The 22,068-nt window shown below is 35.3% G+C and overlaps 2 protein-coding genes across 2 annotated transcripts in view; one reads left to right on the plus strand and one right to left on the minus strand.

Annotated features, from left to right (window-relative positions):
• Nucleotides 1–3,444: 3,444 nt before the first annotated feature.
• On the plus strand, nt 3,445–14,823 carry LOC116768626 (uncharacterized). Its single transcript, XM_032659386.2, has 6 exons — nt 3,445–3,830; nt 12,625–12,832; nt 13,067–13,208; nt 13,297–13,411; nt 13,500–13,732; nt 13,863–14,823. Exons 1-6 carry the CDS (start codon nt 3,483–3,485, stop codon nt 14,140–14,142), a joined length of 1,326 nt encoding a protein of 441 aa, XP_032515277.1. The 5' UTR covers nt 3,445–3,482; the 3' UTR covers nt 14,143–14,823.
• A 64-nt stretch (nt 14,824–14,887) lies between these two features.
• LOC116768452 (dynein axonemal heavy chain 2) overlaps nt 14,888–22,068 on the minus strand; it is a 36,438-nt gene continuing 29,257 nt past the window's right edge. Inside the window, exons 65-80 of the mRNA XM_061524070.1 lie at nt 21,849–22,048; nt 21,452–21,615; nt 21,044–21,190; nt 20,574–20,719; nt 20,176–20,336; nt 19,616–19,820; nt 18,849–19,034; nt 18,346–18,530; nt 17,943–18,084; nt 17,506–17,586; nt 17,090–17,257; nt 16,664–16,766; nt 16,360–16,517; nt 15,841–15,956; nt 15,629–15,762; nt 14,888–15,149 (exon numbers count right to left, since the gene is read on the minus strand). Of these exons, the coding sequence (XP_061380054.1) occupies nt 15,010–15,149; nt 15,629–15,762; nt 15,841–15,956; nt 16,360–16,517; nt 16,664–16,766; nt 17,090–17,257; nt 17,506–17,586; nt 17,943–18,084; nt 18,346–18,530; nt 18,849–19,034; nt 19,616–19,820; nt 20,176–20,336; nt 20,574–20,719; nt 21,044–21,190; nt 21,452–21,615; nt 21,849–22,048 (2,436 nt within the window). The 3' untranslated portion in view covers nt 14,888–15,009. The remainder of the gene's footprint in view (nt 15,150–15,628; nt 15,763–15,840; nt 15,957–16,359; nt 16,518–16,663; nt 16,767–17,089; nt 17,258–17,505; nt 17,587–17,942; nt 18,085–18,345; nt 18,531–18,848; nt 19,035–19,615; nt 19,821–20,175; nt 20,337–20,573; nt 20,720–21,043; nt 21,191–21,451; nt 21,616–21,848; nt 22,049–22,068) is intronic.

Raw genomic sequence — 22,068 nt, forward strand, 5'->3', positions numbered from 1 at the left:
ATACCACGGATCGCTTAACTGATATTCATTTATAAGTTCTTCCATTAATACTAATTTTGTTGCCTTCGATTTATGTTGGTGTAATTTTTTTCCGCTTATAAAGTGGCAATTTCAATGAATGAAGTCATATTTTAATTATACGACAATATATTTTACTAGAAATGTTTTCGGTAACCATGTTAACCAGCTATCACGTACGTGGAATACACTTCGGTCCTGAAGACATACAAGATTTTCACTTCTGAAGAAACTCATAGCCATATTACACAGTCCCTACACGACATTCTGCTGGTCAAATCCATTTCCACATATATCTATGACACCATACATAAACGTCCATAATATTTTTGCGTTGTGATTCCTTCGTCCAAGGGCCTAATACTATTAATTTTATTACGAAAAAGTTTAACTATATCGAATGTTCAGATACCTAATCAAAAAGAAACTCTATTTACAATTAGTCAGGACGATCCCTGACTATTGAAAAATAATGATATTTGCTTTATAATTTTATATAGATTTGTTTTAAATATATTGCGTAGCTTAGTGACATAAATTTTACACTTATTCCTTTCCTAATCGACGTGTTACTGGTAAGAGTTATTCTTATTACTTAAAATAATTGCTATCAGCTCAGGACTATCGGAACTCGTAATTAATAGAGCCGGTGCCTTTTGATCATTGTTATCAATTTCAAATAAAATGAATTAATTTACTGAGTTTTTGTAATTAGCTGTACTGGTTGACTTATTTGATGTATAAAAGGAAATAATATGGTCTGTATAATAAAAGTAAATGTATAATTATATTGAATTACATAATAAATGCAACTAAGGACAAATATAATCAAAGAGCCAAGAATAAAGGATTAACTGTGCGGATGGAACATTTTGAATACAGACAAAAAATAAATTGTCTGTTGTAATTAGTTATGACACTAATGTTAGATAGGTTTCTTAAATAAAAGTATTAAAACTGCTCCAGGGCTTTTTAGTGACTATCTCTATCTCTCTCTTGTCGTGTCAACATGGGCGGGTGTGCTCATGGCGGGTTGCTATAGCGATCACAGCTCTCCAGGCTGTTCAATAATGAGTCATGTGGATATTGGTATGCAACTTCATCCCTGTGACCTCCTCTGCATCGGTCCAGCGCATGGACATACGTCCTCTACTCTACTTCCCCTCAATGCTGTTAACTATAGAGAGAGTCAAACAATAACAAGACGATGAAGAACGAAATATTAAAGTGTTAAGAGTGAGTACAAGAACTTGCTAGAACTGAAGATATCTGAGACAGAATTTACTCATTAAAACCCATACTTTAGATGGTCACGCTAAGAGTGATATGATTTATAAGGAATAAAATATTTAACTAATAAAATATATTTACCCCGATGTATTTGTTTAATTTGCTTCAGAAGTCTTATAGAGTTGAAGATGTAATTATAATAAGGTATTGTTTAAACATAATTATAAGTCCCTACAGTAATTAATTTTGAGATATCGTAAATCTTTTAATTTTTTTATTTTTGGTAACATGTAGAACTAAAATCATAACAAAAAACGGGTTTCCCTTAAAACTCGGTTACATTCGAATGTGTACACGAAAATTTTATATTAAGATATCATCATTCACATTTCTTGTTACCCGACAGCTGTGACGACACAAAGGGTTATGTTTTTAACTTGTATATATGCGAGCGTATTTAAATGTTCGCCACTAACTAAAAACCGGTTATCATATGCCAGGAATTGAATCCTGGAATCTTTCCTGGAATCTTTATAAATAATCTTAGCATTTATTTAATAAGCTAATAGTATGAGAAGAAGATTAAACAGAAATTTCAGTCAGCGGCATGTGTATAGTAAGGAGGACCTTAAAATATTATTCCTATATTCAACACTAATATATCTCCGGACATATTTTTAAATTTAACACCCAGTATGCAAACGCCATGCAGTGTGAGCCAACAGAGCTTGGATAAGGTAATGATAACAAAGTTATGACCTCAATCTGAAGAGAAATCGACTTGACTTGAATATCTGATCACATGAATAGCTCCATAGGCCATAAAACTAAGATATGATGTGATTTATTCAAGATACCCGAAGAGATCACGAAGTTACTCTAAAATGTAATTTATTTTCCTCCTACTTAATGACTTTATTCTAGACTTATTTATTTAATTTCTAGTTGTTTTTTTCTAGAACTTCGTTCGGAAATGCAGTATCTTAAAACATTAGTGGTAAACAATCGACAGCGTCATTTGTAGTCGGCGCTTCACAAAAAATACAACTGTTAAGCCTCGATCTTGCGTTAACTATGGGCTTTTTTGGTATAAATTATAACCTATATCTTATTCTGACACCTAAACTACATAACTGTAGTGTTCCATCGAAATCCGTTAAGCAATTCCTGCGTGAGAGAGCAACAAACATCCAAATATCCTAAAAATTAGCATTTAAAATATTAAGAGAACAGAACGGGATTAATTGTTTTGTAAGAAACGTTACAGATGTTGAGCTGTTTTAAAAGCTTCAAGTAAAGTAAACTCGCTAACGTCTGGTTCGTTCCGAGGCACGTTTTTGTTAGACCACACGCATTCTCTTGCTGTGTTATAAAAAGTTGCTATAATGGTAATCATAATGGCATACGTTAATGAAAACGATATGATGTTTAAATTCAAATTACGGCTGGATAACGTCGGTTGATTTTAAACTTAACTTTTTATTCGTAAATGATGTTTATTTCGTATGTATTCTGTGTAATGCTCAACGCTATTATGTATAGTAATTTATTTTTTTTATCATATGTCCAAAGTGTGTCACATTATTGCTTAGTTTGCTTATTGTAATGTCATAACCTTATAAAGCTTAAGAAAGTTTCCCGCTAACTGTTACTAAAACAGTGCGAACCGTGTATAGAAGTCTTAATATAAAATACAATACCCCACGGCAGATTAACTAAGTCTGTTTTGTACTAATTTATGTTTCCTCTCATTTACGTATAACGTTGATTAAATTTATCAGTATGTTTTAAACGTTTAGCTTCGTAAGTAAGATGTACACGAACCGTGAAACAAATAGTTTGATCTCGGTACAACGATCCCCAACCGAAATATAGACGGTATGAATGGGTCGCAGACGAGTTCTTATTTATATCTCACATATAACTACTCACGGACGCGGGACGGGGTAAAAGATGAGTCTTTGACTCTGAATTTATTAATGTTTATGACACAACAAGAAAACAACAGTTGTTAACTCTTTACTCAGTATAATAATGCAGAATAAAGAATCTTTCATTTTTAGGATATTATAATATAATATTAATATAAATTCAAGTGTAGTGTGTTTGATGTTATTTAGTTGATAGTTGAAGTAATCTAATGTGAGCGTCGTCCGCTGTATTCTGTAACCCGCGCACTGACTACGAGGCATCTCGTGCGCCAGCGCCAGTGTTCGTTTGACCGCGGCGGCATCATGCTGCGTCTCTCACTCCTGTGCCTCTTAATATCGAGTCAGATAACCGCACATGTCACAGAGTCGCCGACGTTCGCCGAACGACTCGATAAGTTGTACGAGAAATTAGAAAAATTCACTGTCGCGCCGAGATACAACAGTAAATTGTACGCTAAGTTGGATAGATTAAACTCGTTGACACCGGACCGGGAGTTGAGTGATGATGATGAGGAGCTTCTGTCCGCGATGCAGATGTGGGGGAGCATGAGTGATGAGCAGCTGAGAGGAGTGGTCCAGGAGCTGCAGAGGATTAATGATGAGAGAACAGACAAATACACCGACGATTACTACCCTGATTGGAACGACGATGTAAGTTGTGGTGACAAGATTTTAAATAACCTTCTATGTACGTACGACTAGTAAAACCATTTTACGATTTATTTATTATCAGATACATATATCAAAATATAAATTAACCACGGTGTTTGACGATCGTTACGATAAATCGACTAGTAATTCCCCAGTCGAAAGGCGGAGAACTGATTTAAATATATACTTATAAAATAATATGTATGTATGTCTGTTCCGATGCATTCCGATATCATTGATAGAATTATAATGGAATCGTGATAGTGATTTGAGGATCCTCGCGAGTATTCCTAACAAAAAAGTATTTTATATGTAAGTCATTATGTTCCATTATAAAAAAAATATATACAAAATATACTTTCAGAATAGTAAGAGTAAGATTTATGTTTAAATGAAATTTTTGCATTAGTGAAAGAAGGTATTTTTTTATTCACTTTGTACCTCTCTAATAACATCTTAGGCGGTTAATCCCCGGACATAAATTAAAGGTACATATATAGATATAGAATCAGCTTGTAAAAAGAATTGGTATGTAAAATTATTTTATTATGTAAAATTATATAAAATCATTATTATATTTAGCACAGAGCTTCTTTTTTTCTATTTCTTTATACTGTATTCTTGTTTATGCTTAAACTCTCGAAAGTTAATTGCTCGTCTATACTACACTTACCCGATATACTTATCGGGTTAATCTCTAATTAAGGCTGAAAATTACAAAACGTGTATCAAAAGAAAATTCTAAGATTAGGCGTTGGACAAACAAACAGACGTTCTATATAGATAAAGTTCCTAGAACGTTGTTGACATTACAGTGCTTTTGCATGAATCATTTTACTAATATAACACTTGGCTTAATATCTAGACTCGCAATAAAACATTAAATATCCATAAAGCAAAATTATTATCACAAGATCCAATCGCGATGTACATAACTTCATAAATGTATAAAAATATATACACACAAACAATATAAACAGTAAATGCATTTAAAAATACTATAAAATTAGTATTTATTTAAGAAAATACATGAATTCGAAGAAAAGAAGGAATTAACAAATATGACAGAATGTGAACATCTTTATATTTCAGTGTCTGTTGAACATATTGTTAAGACAAAAGAATAATCTCAATTGAGATTTAAGACACGAGAGAACAATACGGTGGTCCGTTCAAAGTTCTTGTTAGTGTCTGAATGTTTTAAAATATATTTCAATAACCGTAGCCGTCTGGTCGAGCTTTGAGTTCCGAGTCAGCTCGAGCAAGCCATTCACTTCACCGTACGCAAGCCGCATGAATAATCAAATCGTAACAAGTCATGTCTGCTTCATGATTATTAGAAAAATAACTACATTTGAATAAGTTATAAATCATTTTGAATGCTAACAACTAACTAACATGAAGGACCATGCGTTCTCTATTGACATATTAAACTTAATTCCTTATTTGCATTCAATTGGTTTAATATAAATATATACTAAATGTGCATTTAAATAAAAGGTATAACAGCCAAATCTCTCTACAACCTGCTAAAAGACTTGGGCCTGCCAAAAACTAACATCAGTTCATTCTTGGAACGTGCGTCGAAGGCACCCCAGTAGGTTCGTTTCAAATTTGGTAAGGTAGAGAGAGGAGCTTGGACGGTGGAGGTGAGCGTTTAACGCGCAACAATTAGGGCCTCCTTAAACCTACACCTGGGTCGCAAGTCCCAGGCACTGTTGAAGCTCCTCTCCCTGCAACGCGATGGGCCAAGCACACGCACAGTGAATCCATGGAATGCTGAGAGGTTTCGTCTCATAGTTTGAAGCTGTAAGACGTTTTTTTATTCGATACGTATACATCAATTGATACAATTCTTTAATGTTTTACAAATATCTGAAATGTAAAAAATTCTTCTCATTGCTATTACATAAAAATGTACGCGAATACAATTTATTATGTAACTTCGCCTGTTAGAGTATTCTAGATGTAAAAATACATAATGTATTTAGTAATAACTCAGAATATAACAGTTAAGATCAAAGTTTTATCAAATCACAAATATTCCGCATATATATTCTTCTATTTCAGCGGTATTATGATCAGTTAAAATTAACCGGACGCCTATGCCAAGTATTGTGGAAGATATATTGATTATCTACTAACATGACAAGTTCGAAGATTATAAATAGTACGCACTACGCGTGCAATTCAGACCGATATCACTAACGTTATAATGATTATTAGAAAAGTGGAATCATTTAGAAAGGTCCATTCACGTACACGACATATGTATGTTGATTAATACCGCATCAGTCAATGAGTCTGTTAGTGTAGGTCACGACTCAACGCAATTTGAATTGCAAAACTCAAACCACTGATGGAAACCACTCAGCAGAACAAATAAAGCGAGCGATTACTGCGCACACGTCAAATTAGCTCGATAGTTGTCGTAAGAGATACAAGACAAGTAACTTTTACTGATTTTTAAATTATTTATACCAAAATAATGTTATCACTTAGTAATTAAATATCGATATACTTAGGTGTATTATTAAAAAATCGATACAAAAAAAGTGATAATAATTCAAATAAACAATATGTCCTGAAACTACAGCCGTTCATATTTATTATCGATCTAATATATTATTATTATTTTTTTAATTTTATACAATTAAAGCCTTGTTACGAAACGGTAAAAAAAATATATTGAATTTAGCGACGCGAAGTTTGTGTAAATAACAACGTTTGCAATGTTATTCTTAGATGTGGTAATATTGTCAGTAAACGCATTTACAAATAACACTTAAATTTAACAACGAAACCCTAGTTCCAGTGACATTTTATTATAAAATTAACTGTCCGTTTATTTTGTGTAGTCTCCGGCTGAACCATCCTCGTTGAATTTTCTGGAAATCATGACATAATAATAGTCAGACAACACATGCAGTACAAGGTGAATTCAAGACATATTTACTGGACGGTCTGTATTTTCAAAGAGCTATATTTGTAAATTACGGAATAAAAAATCATATAGAAAATAAATAATAAAAAGTCGAGTAAGAGCAGTGCTCAACAAAAAAGCTCAAAGCTCAAAAATGTAAGCTCAACGTTGATTTTATATAAAAAAAAATATTATAGGAATGTATTTGAATTCTCTAACTTTGTGTTTTATATGTATTTATAAAAACAAACGAAATTTTCATCCATTGTAACATCATAGCTTTTACTAAAACCTTAATGAAAACTACCAAATCGTTACGATATCCCGTAAAATTTTATAGGTAAATTTAAAAAAGTCTCAGACACACTTTTACGCGCGAACGTTTACAATTATCCTCATTATTTGAGATAGAAATCTGTATTTGTAGTTATTAAATAATACATTCGTAACACTTAAGTCCCTTGCAAATAGTTTAAAATTAAAGATATCATATAACTCGCAAAAGGAACTTTCATTTCATTAAGGGGTTTCTACTTAGACGTTAACAAAGCATTAGTTTTAAATTATTATACCGGGTACACCAAACAATGAATTAATATATGAATTATTAATAGATAATATCCCTAAATATATAAAATATGTAATTTTTACAATTAATACGTTTTTCGTGATATCTCGATGACATTTTCTGTATCGTAATATATCTTATTGATTTCATATCATAGTTAACGATTGAGTTATTTTAATATTTCACGCGTTTTATTTTATATAAAATACTTTATATAAAACGTATGAAAACTGATATTTCTTTTACGTTAATAAAAGGTCAACTCAAACGACTATTATTACTCGGTTTGTTACATGAATGTCACATTATATAAGAGTTTTAAGTAATAATACTTAACAGTCATCCGAAAGGTGCTTGTAACTATTCTCATAAACAAACAATTAGTGTACCATTTTAAGTAATAACTTGCAATTTAAAAACACATTACCGCAATTGAAATTTGAAAGTTTCTTATACGTAATCATTACGTACCCAATATTACGTATAAATACAAATTATATATATTCCTATTAAATAAATAACGAACTTTCAACCGTGAGATATTTTGGACTTGAAGTTCGAGGCTGAATGTGTGTAAACTCAGATCACTAGTCCTTAGACTGATTGGCATCAATCGACCTGAAGAGGTTTTTCTTTGCGAATAGAAGCTATCATTGACATACAGGTGTAACCACAGCTTTAAATGTCAAGACGAGTAATTAGAAATATTATAAAAATATCTTTTAAATTCCAGATACAGATAAGATACTTTTACACGCGTTATTAAGGTTACCTGTTTGAAAAAAAAACAGTGTTGCATTTTAAAATTTTAGATTAATCATATTTTGTTCTCGATAATAAAATAAAACGCTTGAAACATTTTGTATTAACCGAATTGTATTTTTAATTATTTTATCTATATTTACTTCATCTACTTATATTAAAACACAAAAAAAAGTGAAAAGTTTTTTTTTCTATCCTCACCAAAAATTACTTTCTTTATACATCAAATTGAATCTCATTTTTCATTTATTAATTTACTTGAAAATGTTCAGGTAATTTACAATTATCGTAATTCAAACGTTAAGTTGATTTTTGATCTTAGCTTTAACGGCCTCTTACATCCGACACGTTCTAGGAATAATACTAATTCTTAGAGTACCGCCAGAGTCCACTGTAAAAGCTAAATTTAAAAATACATTCACCTTGCTGAGATATTTCAATCCATTTGTATATATTATTTTCATAAGATAACCTCCTTATCGAATTGAACTTAAGGCGACGTCTTAGCAATAGTTCGGCTAAAAATTCACTAATGTTTGTGATTCTTATAAAGTCTATTTGAATTTATCCTTCATTTTATTTATATTATGTTAAAGTTTTGACGAGATAAGATTTTTTTTATGAATGCTATCATTGAAAACCCGAAGTCTTTGATCTACTGTTCATTATATATATATATATATATATATATATATATATATATATAATATACGTCCGGAAAATCCGAATGTTAACAGTAGGGCTGTATGAAATAACTTTTGTTTGTGAATTGTTTCAAGCTAATGTATATAAAAACCAGTACTACAAACCGCACTTAATCTATTCTACGTACGTTAAACGCTATTATATATAAGTAAGAACGTTTATGTTTTGTTTCTTAGAATTGTGACATTATATAAATATGTTTTCAAAGCGAGAGACAAGTGTACGAAGGCATTTCGAACAATCAATTTGTAATATCTATGTATAATGTTCGTGTAATCCCCGTTGAATATAATAAAATACTTTAAATAAATACGTGAACGGCTTGTGTTTGTATTTATCTAAGTAAAGTTTATTAAATGTCTGAACAAATTAACCGTTGCGCAAGTAAATCTTGTTAGTTTAAAATTGAAGAATTACCTAACGCGGCCCAGTGATTGCTATCTTACGTGCAATTCATAAAAACTATTAAATAAGGATAAATAAATATTATTATATTTGTCTGACTTATCCCTTGTTAACCTACAAACCGACTACGATGCTCTACAAAAGGGTAATGTTGTGTCATGCATAGCATTCAAATATTTATGAAAACCACGATCAAGTAAGTTGATTTTCATGGTGCCGTATTTTTATATACGTATTTTTGATTATCATATTTTATTCTTATAACACTCGTATCTTCTACCAAACGTCGCATTACTCAGAAATTAATAGACTCCATTATTTCATACCAATGTTATAATTAGCCAACATTTTCCTGGTGTATTGATATCTAAAGGTAGATTAGTAAATATTATTCAGAAACATATTTACGCTTCTTAACACATTACATCCGACACGCAAATGTCTCAAACAAGAATCTGTAGGTGCGAGCGAATGGCAATATTTTAATTACAATATTTTGTTTAGCGCAACTACTTATGTTATGTACTGACATTTGTCAGTCTTATAAGTATGCACCTACTATAATAGAGTATATACTTTAGAGGTCAAATATATTATGTCAAATCATAGTTCTATATCGCGGTTTTGTTCTGTTAGCAGAAAATATTATAAACAGATTTATAACAATCAAATGAAAAGACAAACTAAACAAAACACCAAGAGACTACAAATAAAAGATACATTTTTTATTCACAAGAAATATTGATATTATAAACGTTAACTATTAAAATATATATACATAAATTGATTAATATAGACGATCTGAATTTTGAAATTATGTTGCTTATATTGATAAAATGTGATGTTTATGAGAAATTGCTAAATAACTTAGTAATAACCTTGCAATCGCTACTTGAAAGTCTCATAAGCCTGATGCAAAGCCTTAAGCTCTAAAGATTTTAATCAACACGTAATTTTTCGTTTTAATATCATATAGAATACAACGTAAATATATAATAATGTGATGACAACGTCATGAAGAACAAGAATAGGCCCGAAATGTCTGCAACAAGCAATAAGAAAAAGTTGACGTTTTATATAGACAAAGAAAAGAAAAGATTTCGTCAATCGTAATTTAATTATTGCGTTGCGAGATAAAGATAATAAATTGATTACATTTTTTTTTAATTTTGTAAAAAAAAATTATACTGCCAAACTATTTGAATACATTCTCGTCACAAATAAATGTTGTTAATGCCAAGAAAAAAAAATGGTCGTTTATATAAAATGCTTGTATGTAAAATTTATAGATCTATATTATATAGTTCCTCGTACTCTCTCAAGAGACGTGCATCTGTGGGGATTTTTTTTTGTCTGCACATTGTTTAATTTCTTGTTTACTCTGTGCTTTATTTAGCTCGCTGACCTTTGATGTTTTTGTTCAAACAATGCTAAGATATTTTACATTTTGTAATTAACTAACGATTCTATTCCATAATATTTACCTTAGCTCCGTCGCTAAGTGGGAGCTTTTGTATAGAAATATTTAAATTTAATTTCAAGATAGTCTTATCTTTTATATATATAACAGATTTCTACCGATATATTGACTCATAACGATGTCTCTGGAACCATGAGGCGGATAGTACGAAATTCTACACACAAAAGGTGTTGCGAGGGGGTCAACAATAGAAAATCCTTTTTTTAAAATAAAGCTAAAGTAATGTTTTTGTTATAAAAAAAATCTTACTATAATAGAATCGGTTTACTATAAACCACAGAATATTTTAACCAGATGTAAATAGCACTGTTTAATACAAACGATAACCTCCCGACACCGCGTTGATCCCTGTTCACTTTCCTTTCGACCTCAAAACTGTGACCTTTGCCGCTTTACGTTAATACCTACGTTTAGAAATACTATTTAAAAAAACTGAATAATTGTTAACTATTTCCGTTAAAATCGCAAGTGGACTAAGATTTTATGAATTAATTGAAAAATGCTCAATAATGTCACAACACATATATTTTGTCTAAATATTCCTTAAAAACGTCATATCTCCTTACTTCCACTGACTTTTCGATTGATAAATTAAATTTGTAACAAAATAAGTTAAAAACGTGAACAGGGTTTTCTTAATTCGTTATCTGCAAAACAATATCAATACGGAAATTACAGTACCTGAGTATCAGGGACAATAATTATCACGAATGTGATAAAGTTATTACGATTATTGATAATACATGTACACATATAACAAATATTTTGTAAATAAACGGCAAAATATATGACAGCATTAATGTAAGCAATGAAACTTCGTGTGCTTTGTACCTTTCATTTAAGCACTTTTCATATTGTCACTAAGAACATTAACATTGAGAGTTATCTGCAACAAACTCATTGTTGGTATACGAGTTTGTACCATATGTGACTGGTAAGTAATATTTTTTGTTAACTCTCGCCGTGCACACAAAAACTTTCTTCTATCATAAAATAAATGCATTGCAACAAATAAGGCGCTTAACTTTCATCTCCTAATACATTTTCTTTATTCAGATTTTACAACCGGTCGTTTAACTGCTGAGTGTGAACACAAATCAAAATTATCATAAATTATGATTGTCAATAAAATATTTGATATTTAATATTGGTTATATATTTAGGTTAACGGAAATGATTCATGGCCAGTTGCTTTAAGGCAGTAAAATCGATCATAATGAAAAGAAACAGACGTTCGAATCTATTCCTGGAACATTCTTGTAAAGTGAGCGCATTGGCTATACAAGGAATTGTTTCAGTACTCAGCCGGGAAAGGCATCCCGTCGACTGGCATGTACATGGAGCTTATTAGAATAAGTCCATTTTTAGAATACTAAAACTTTATAACAGTTATCTATAATAAATAATTCGCTTTCATAAACAACTTTCAACAAAATAAATACATTAAATATTTACTACAGTTTGTAATCAAATAAACACTCGTACTTAATTAAGGATTTTGTCAAGCTTATCACAGAAAAGCCTTAGGATATTAAGTACGAATTTATTTTATTGTGCTATAGATTAGAACCCGCCTGTATAGGGTTGCGGATGTAGGTATTACGATTGCGCAGTCTTAAATTGGAATCGCACTTAGCTGCGACCACATATATTGTAACTTGAGCTTTAAGATGACTTAGAACAATTGACGCAAATAGCGCATTATGTTGCCAGCCTGAGGCTGGGCACTAACGCAAGTGGTCGACTGTTATATTGTGAGAAACTGTTTTGTTACAAGGATTTTATTTAATGTTATTAACATGCATTTTTATTTTATAAAGAACTAAAATATTTCTTAAAAAAATTCATAGACAAACGCCAATTATACAAAATGTTTCAGTTTTAGAAAGTCTACCAGAAGGATGAGATAATATCAGTTATTTTTTACTCTAACGCTACAATAATATTACAGGATCTAGATCAAGAGGGTGATGGTGATTACGCGAACGACGTTGGTGAGGAGTGGGATCCCTTGGAGGACGACACCAGCTCCACGACCAGACCCTTGCTGGGAGTAACTCCATCAGCCATCACTAGGCTAGATAGCTACAGACACACTATCGTCTCCGCAGTGGACCCAGTAGCCGCTACCAATGAGAGGCCGAGGATATTGGACGACTGTAAGTAACGAGAGCTCCTCTTCTAATATTTTATACACTATAATCAATCAAGATTTTAAATAATTGTAATGTAGTTTCTTACCAGGCTTATATGTCAATAAAACAAAAACAAAAACATTGGAAGTAGAGTCCATTTAATTAGTTAAGTTTAATCCAACGGTTTCGTTACTGTATTGTTATTTGGTAAACATGAAATTCGCCCTTTTAAATTTAATCCCGTATGTATCATTTCAGCGCACGCCACAGCCGAAGAACGTGTGGCAACTAGAAAAGCTGTTATCGCCAATATCGGGAACGTTGTACGAGCTGGTAAATGTCTCACGCCACAACCACGTTGGCTCTCAGTCAGGAAATTGGCCCCGGCCGCTGATACCGTGTATGTATTTAATCATTTGCCAGGACAAAACCCATTATACTGTTTAGATTTTACGTCCAAATTATATAATAATTGCTTATTATTTCAGGTACATGCCTCCCTGCGTGCAATTACATCGCTGTGCACCCGACTCCGGTTGCTGTTATGACGAATCTGAAGTCTGCGCTCCTGTAGACGGCAAATATGTAGCGCTGCCATTCTTTGTAAGTTTAATCAATTTCTGCACTTTTTTGGACATGAGAGATCATTATTCTAGGCCATTACCAAACATATGTATTGTTTTATTTCCAGTTAAATAAACCAGACAAGAATCTGACAGCGGCCCGGATACTGTTCTTTAACCACACGAGATGCGCTTGCGTTTCGCGTGACACTTTACAGAGCACTGCTCGCACCAGAATAGAACATAAAGAAGAGAGGAAAGAGACTCGAGACAGGGAAAGACAAAACGACTGGCAAGCTCCTACTGAAGAACCTGTAGCGGAGAAGGACGAAGCAATAACATCACCGCCTCTGCTGCGCAGGTGGGAGAATGATTATAATAAAATATTTTTTTATAATTTACACTTCTCACATGCCTGTGAGAAGTCCTCTCCTTTAATTATAATTCAGGAAAATTAATAATGCTCATGTATTTTTGCTGTTTACTTCCAGATGTACATGCCCAACGCTCTTTAGGAAGCGGATCAAGGACGACGTGTGCAGCTGTGTGTGCGACTGGCCCGACGTTAACAAAAAACGCGACTGTCTCTCGCTCGCTAAAGGGAGGGAACACTTCGGACTAAGAGACAGATTCTGTGTGAAACAGGGCGACTGCACCACACCGAACTGCGAATACGGAGCGTATGATAGAAGCGCGGGGAGATGTCCGTACAGAAGATTTAAGAGAAGATTCCATTCAAGGAGATACCAATCAGATAAACCGGCCGTTTGATGAGAGTTTACGATTTATTAGCTATGAGCGCTAGTTCCTCTCACCAGCAGCTGTTTGGTAAAATATTATATTAAAGCAAATTCTTGACGAAATTAACTACGAGAGGATAAAACGTATCGTCTTAATATTTGGGAATGCGATCACTTAAGTTGTAGACTGAATAGAAGAGCTTCTACTGTTTATATATAACAATGCCATAACGAAACTAATAAAAAAATGTGGAAGCTCAGAGTCAACGAGTAACAACCTAGTTTATAAGTATGCGAGGTATTATTGTGGTAATATTTAATTATTTACAATATAAGCAAGTTATTTTACTTTTAACCTTAGATTTTATAGCCTTTAGTTTAACGGATTAAAACACTTGTCTTTGTGGTAAACTCATTAACGAAGCGGATCCAAGTTTGAAACGAGATATTCGAAAATGTGAAATATTTTGTGATCATCAACGATTTAAGACTCCGCCTCGCTTGTACACACTTTTTATTCAATGTATTACAAGTTAGCTGCTATATTAGGTGGCATTTTTTATTCAAAAATTTATTCATTAATGTTAATTGTGGAAAATAATTCCACATTTTGCCGACCGTTCACTCAAACTGTACGTTTGTATTTTATTTCATTTTAAAAATATACGCCTGCTTATAGTCAGTCTAAGATGTAAATAAATGTTAAAACGTCTATATTCTCTTTCATTTGTATTTTTTACCAAATATACATTATGAAACAATAAAATAAAACACTATTAATTATTTATCAAATTTATTAAAACTAAATAACACAACTTTATCTGGCTTCGCCTAATAAATAAACTCTGCAGGTTAAATGATTAAGTTAAAATCAAAACTTAGTTTAAATAGAACTGGTTTAAGTGGCCAGAGTGCAAAGCAGCGCGGTGCCTCGCTTGACCCAGAAATCGGAAGACTCCTTGCCGGAGTGAAGGTCGACGGCCACCACGAAGGCGCCCATACGGAGAGGGTAGTAGTAACAGGGACATACGTAACGATCTGGAGATATATATATATATATACTATGTGTATATGTGTGTGTGTGTGTGTGTGTGTATGTGTGTGTATGTGTGTGTTTTGGAAAGAAACTAGTTTGAATGTGCTTCATAGATTTATAATAGGTTGTCAAATATCTCCCCCCTCCAGCCGTTTTGTCTTTTGAATTCCGCGGCTATGTACAAAGCGCTAGCGAGCTCGTATCTGGTCAGTCTGTACCTCGTGTGACAGGTCTCGACAGAACCTCCAAGGCGACGCTATGCATGATCAGTTCGGGTGTTGCGTTCAACAGTCATGGAGGGGTATTATGAAGCTGCCGTCTAGACTAACTAACTTTGAGCCAAGTCCGATCACTGGGACACTTTTTATAAAGAGCAAAGAGGAAGGGAGATATTCGACAACCCATAACGTCATCACTCTCTGCTTCATGGATCACAGCAGTAGAGGCAGGTTGATCAGAATTAAATTGTCGCGTTTATTACTTCTCAGGCGCCTCCCGGTGGCTCGTATGGGCTTGAAGTGTATCGGAGTCATGGGGAACACCAGCTGCATGGGAAGCGGCTCCTGCAGGTGACCGTCCTTCCGGAACCAACTGGCGCCCTCCAGGAACAGACCCCTGGTTTTGCATACACAAATATTGAACAGTATTCAGTACAATAGAGTCCAATATTGTTTGATATTTGTAAACACTCACCGTATGTAAACCCCGCCGTCTCGGGGCGGTCTGACGAAGGCAGTCTCCTCCAGCGGCATGACTGTGAACTCCCAGCACAGAGTGTCGATGGGCCAGCTCTCCCCGCGCGCTGTCGTCTGATAGAGAAGATAGGGAGCTTCAATACATGAGACCAATAAAAATGCAGCATAAGATTTAATACGCCGCCAGATAACAATAGAAATGTCGCTGAAGTATTTAATAATTTCCTTTTGCTCGCCTCTAACTTCATCGGCCGCGGTAAGTGCGGTGAGATCTAAGACTGTCGGATTAATACGTGACATTCACACCTCGCCCGATCGTGAGCACGGCTGCTGTGAGCTAACCGAAACGTGCGGAGTGTGTAAATTTTAAATAATAAAATACGCGAAGTGATCAGAAAAATATTAGTTTCATTAAAATTTGACATGGGCCGGATCTAAACGCCGAAGCAAATTAATTATAAGAGCTACATATTCAAAACTGAGTATAGCCTGCTGGTGTGTCTGTGTTCGTCGTCACCTGCATCACAGCGGTGAGGAATCCTGTCGGCGCGACGAGGGACGGCAGCCAGCAGAGGGTGGGGGGAGAGCGGGGCGCGTTGGACCACGACGTCAGGTGAGAGCCGCGGAGGAACAGCTCCCTACACCACGCGCCCAACGGCTTTATAGACGGACGACCTAAACAAGCATACCCTAGACTTAATATCTGTACAGACTAAACAAGGGGAACTAACGAATAACTGTGTCGAGAGAAGACTTCAAACACGTGAAAGCGTTGATTTTTTATTGTTCTTAAGGAAATATAACATTAAAAGGACTAAAACCTTTCTGCCAGAAGGACGGCACGCGGCCCTCGAATATACACGTGTACATGATCTCCAACATCTCTGACATCACCACCAGACCCTCAATGGCACGTCGCAGTTCCTGGAACAAACGGATTCTCATGAGATCCGAATCACGAATACCAATATTTAATCAAGAGCTGAGACGTCTCTAACTAAAATATGGCTAAAACGTCCCGATAGAAAACCCTTAATATAACAGCTGCCAAGATTCTGGACAAGATATAGAGAAGAGGAGCTTGAAGATGGGAAAATAGGAAAGGCTTAGAAAAAATTTAGTTACAAATAATTTATTTGCCATTAAGGAGATCTCCCGGCGTCCGGTGTATTTCTTACACCTTCTGTAAGCTATAAGAAGTCGGAGAACCGTTTCCTACCACCCTCTCACACCACGTTCAGGCTCACCTTGAGGCCGGCGATGATGGTGCTGATGAGCACATTGTAGTATCCGATCTCCTGCAGCAGACTGACACACATGGGCATCACGATCTCCGGACCCATCATCCTCTCCGTGGTCTCCACGTCTATACGACTCGGCAACTTGGACAGCATCTCCGCAGCCAGCTCATCGACCTTTGGGAAGTTTTTACGACATATAACTATATGTCATACTGTTGAACTTTTTGTTAAGGCATAAATATTGGCCATTATCAATATTAGAAAGCCACAGCATACTTTTGATATATACATATACATATACTATAAAAATGAAAAAAATACTATGATAGCAGAATAATGTATGTCTGCACACATAAAATAACTTAATGTACAATGTGAATACAGATAATGGAACATAAGTATAAACCCTGCAACACGCCAACCTTTTGATCCTCCCCTCCCCCCGCCCCGCCGCCGCCGGTGGAGGCGAGCGCGAACAACGTGGAGCACATTATGCGGGCGTCCTTAAACAGTAACAGCTCTCAATAAGACTAACAAGAACATGTGACTTCAAAGGCTTCAATTGTGACCAGTTAATAATTTTGCCTAGAGCCATTTCAAACTTTGAATATCAAAAATATATACGAAAATTCACTTCCTGTCCATTCTGATCAAACGAATTTCACAAGTTTCTTATGCCTAATGAGTACAAGATAGTTTTGTTGGAAAATGTGACCCAATAACCCAAAAGTCGCAGATTTTGATCACATCCGCGTTAATTAATAATTGTTGACATATCTTGTATACTTTTAAGGTTGATCAACTTTAGCTGTCATTAATGTGGCTGTGCCCAAAAAGTTTAAGCATTCGTATCATGCACCTGTGCGAGTGTCGCTACATCAGCGGAGGCGTGCTGGCCGACGGATTCGGCTCGCTCGGAGGCCGGCAGGAGGTCCAAGAAGTCGCGGTACGATTCAAGGCTACCGTCGCGGGGGAGGTGGTAGGCTGGGATACTGGATAACCTGAAATAACGTGGCGAAAGATAAACGACTCATCTATAAACATTACTTAGGACGGGTGCTCGGTTCAGAGATAAAGGGTTAGCGAATTAAATTTTTTTTTTAATGTAAGTTCCGCTGAAGTACCTAAGCTCTCTTTCTTTGGTATCGGAGCCAGTGGTAACAGTGAAACTTCATTTTAAAACAACTCATAAGTATTTATTATTTAGTGTTTTTTCAATATAGAACCCAAAAAGAAATCCGAAAAAATCTCTTTCTGTATACCTATAGAATGGCGTATCGAGGGCTTCCTCACAGAAGAACTGGTTGATGTATGCGATGAGCACTCGCTTGTCCCAGTCGTCGGTGATGTGACCGCCGTAGTTGATGATAGAGAATAAGTAGCGCAGGGCATCCCAAGGGACCTCCTCGTACTCTTCCAGATAATTTGCTAGGAGGTTATCGGATACCTGGAGCGTTGAATAGTGTGAGAGACACTAATAAAATTATAAACATCCTTCGGCTGTGGGCCAGCAAGCATTCGATACAGCAAGATTTACTAAAAAAAATCATGTTTAATCATGAGTACACACAAAATAAGTCATTTTAATCAACTTACTGAGTGACTTTGAAATCAGGACAGTTATTGTTCTCTCTATACTTTAGTTTATGTACACTATCTGTACTGGCAACTCCGTCAAACTATTTTTCCACAGCAGACCACCACAAACACTTCTCTTTCAAAATAACGATTTAATATGGAAATAATTCTAAATCGCAATATTCACCTCAAAATCAGAATCGTTGAAGCTGTAAACAGCGTTATATCCAAGTTGTCGGAACCGTTTGCGAGCTATGAGGGAACAGTGGAAGAAGGACACACAGAACAACAGACGTCGATACTTGGGGGTGGCCTGGTCGAACTTCTCCTCGTTGAGGTTCGCGAATATACGGACGAGGTTGCCCTTCAAGCCCTGCAAAAAAAATGTTAACTTAGGGATTATACTTACAAGATATTAAATGACAGGATCTTAAATCGGTGACAAAAATGGATGTGAAATGATATGCAGATAAATAAGTGGACACAAATACATAAAAATAGATCTCACTATAAAACTAATTTACTTTATTTACTTATTACGTAAAATTCTTCTCAATAGAGATGCCACCATTTTTTTTCTAAATTATTGTCACAATGTAATTATTAAAAATTTTGAGAAAAAAAAAGTTTGTGTTGTAGATTATATATATATATTTTTTTGAGGTTTAAAGACGATTTCACAACTCGGTATCGATTAGACACGAGTGTAACGAAGATTAAGTAAAAACTACAATATGATCGAAGTAGTAGAGTAGGTCATCGCGTGTTAATAAATACTATGATATGAAGTCCAGACTTCTGGCAAATTTGAAAAAAACAAACAGTTAAAATTCTTACAAACAGATTTTCCATTACATAGCCCTAAGGTGAGCAGAGCATTTTCTCCATCGAATTAACACCCATGAATCTGATATTCTCTGGTGGTAACTCGTACTCGTTATATGGAATCTATACCTGAGGTGGTTCTGTGGTCATCTTGATGCTCCTCTGCAGTATGTTGAGAGGGAACTTGTCATCAGGCATCGACGACAGCCACAACCTGAACCGCGGGTGTATCTTGGGGTTGTCGAGGCCTCGCAGCGCGCCGAGCCATACGCACGCCAGGTGACAGTTTGCCAGGAACACCCAGCCACCTTCCTTCATACCCTGACTCAACATCCTGATGAAATGTATGATAATATTTATTTTTGTGATAAGTGAAAAAAATCTAATCGGTTAGAACCATTACTATCATCGGGGCTTCAATTTTTCATGGAATACAAAAAAAAATAGTTCCAGAGATAGACTTAAGAATATGACTTGTCGCAACAAAAAATCGAGAAAAAATATGATAGACCGAAAAGTAGGAAACTATGGATGAAGCGTTTATATTTAAAGGGTTGTTACACATTAAATAACAAAAAAAAAATTAATCTATGTCCACCTTAATTGAAGGAAAAAATAAAACATCCTTTTTAGTAGTTGTTGTTCATCATACTAGCAAGTTTTGTTAAGTTGGTGGTCAAAAGTCTTACCTGGCAGCAGTGGGCGCCTGACCTTGACCCAAGCTAAGTGATTGGAACTTGTCGAACATCTTTGTATCAGTGGCTAGCTGGATCAAGGCCGACGTGGGGTCAACGCCCGGGGACAACACGAACAGCAGAGACGTCTTCCAGGTAGACTCTTCCCAAGCAGCCTGTAAGTAACAAAATAAAAACAAAACACAATTTATTCATAGTTTATATTCTATACATTAGATTTGCCATTTTAGCAACCAAACTTTCTATTGTGTAAACATTGTCTTTCTTATTCATCAATCAAACAAAAAACAACTTAATCGGTCGAAGACAACACAAGAATATTAATAGATAAATAAATATATGTACTATCAGTAAGCAATCATTTCTTACTCACCAATATAAAGTCAACTAACCCGTATGTCCAGGACGGGGGGTTCGACGTACCGCGGGCCGAGCGTGTTAACGACGTAGGCCGCCACACACGAGGACACGCGATCCACGCGCAGCGACCGAACCAACAGGATGCGTTGGAACTCGTTGCAAATCTCGTTCCATTCGCCTGGCGAACAAACAGGACATGCTGCTAGCAAAACTTTGGCAAATTTCGACTAAAAGAATTATTCCTACAATGTGCTACCTAAGCAGTCCTTACTGTCAAATCCCAAAAAAGATATTTCTTTTAAGTTGTAGGTATATTTTCCTACAAAACCCCTACCTTATAGACAAAACCAAAGACCTTGAGAGATTCAACCGAAGCCTGTTCCCATGATACATCCAGCAGTAAATAATTAATGAACTTTTTTTTTTTTCAAAGTCACTCATAGCCATTGATTCGCGTTTGGCGTATAATTACTATAAGTAATCCAACATAAGGTTGTCAGACCTATGAGCGGCTGTGACTCCGGCTCAGGATGCAGGTACCACTCCTTCCACTCCTTGGAGAAGGTCTCAAAAGTATCACAGATGCCGTGGAAGCCCGGCAGTTTGTCCAGCTCTGTAATGTTGTCCCAGCAGTCTTCCGGCAACCAATCTTAACCATATCAAGATCACATTAGTAATCACATGTCATTCAAATACTAAAAAGCTGCATAGAAAATATTCTCTAATTCTCCGCCTATCTGTGAGCAGTAGTTACATCAGTGATAAAATTAACAAAAAAAAAACAATATAGTATAGGTAATAATTGACAGACTGATTAATTTTGGTATTCAAACTACTTCGGTCACCAACACGCGCTATACCAGTGAATATAACTAAACGTAGACAATACGGCTGGAGGAAATAGATTTACTGGTAGGATTGTCAGGTTGTTCAGATCGGTCCAGCACCACTCCGCCCTTCAGCAGGAACAGGTACTCGTGGTTGCTCATCTTGCCGGCCTGGAACAGGATTCGGGACACCATGTGGAAAGACAGCAACAGCTTGTGTCTCTCAAACACCGCGCGACATGTGTTCCTGGGGGATAAATATCCGCGAGTCAAAATTAAGCAAATGGTTTTTCATACGTTATAGATCCTAGTAACTAATTAATGTTTCTATGATTCTGATCCTAGTAACTAATAAGTTAATGTTTATGTGTCAATAACGTATTATGGAAAAAATCTATGGTAGAATTTGACATTACATATAAGAGAAGAAGAAGGGAATGTGGAATCTATAAAAAATATTTAAAAAAGCATTTAACTGACTTGTACACGGCGAAGGTGTGGAATTCATTCAAGTTAGTGATCCGGTCCTCGAGGTCGCCGCCCTTAGGGCTTCGGTCGATGGAGTAGGTGAAGAGATCGTTGTACGCGTCCAGGGAGAACTGGTACATGGGGTCGATACGAGCTAGGTCGTTGAGAGCGAAGAACAGAACCGCAGCTCGAGTTGCTACGGGTACGTAACCCTGGACATCCAGAAACATTT

The sequence above is a fragment of the Danaus plexippus genome, chromosome 4 (genome assembly GCF_018135715.1).
Source record: "Danaus plexippus chromosome 4, MEX_DaPlex, whole genome shotgun sequence".
In the NCBI taxonomy this organism is placed as follows: domain Eukaryota; kingdom Metazoa; phylum Arthropoda; class Insecta; order Lepidoptera; family Nymphalidae; genus Danaus; species Danaus plexippus.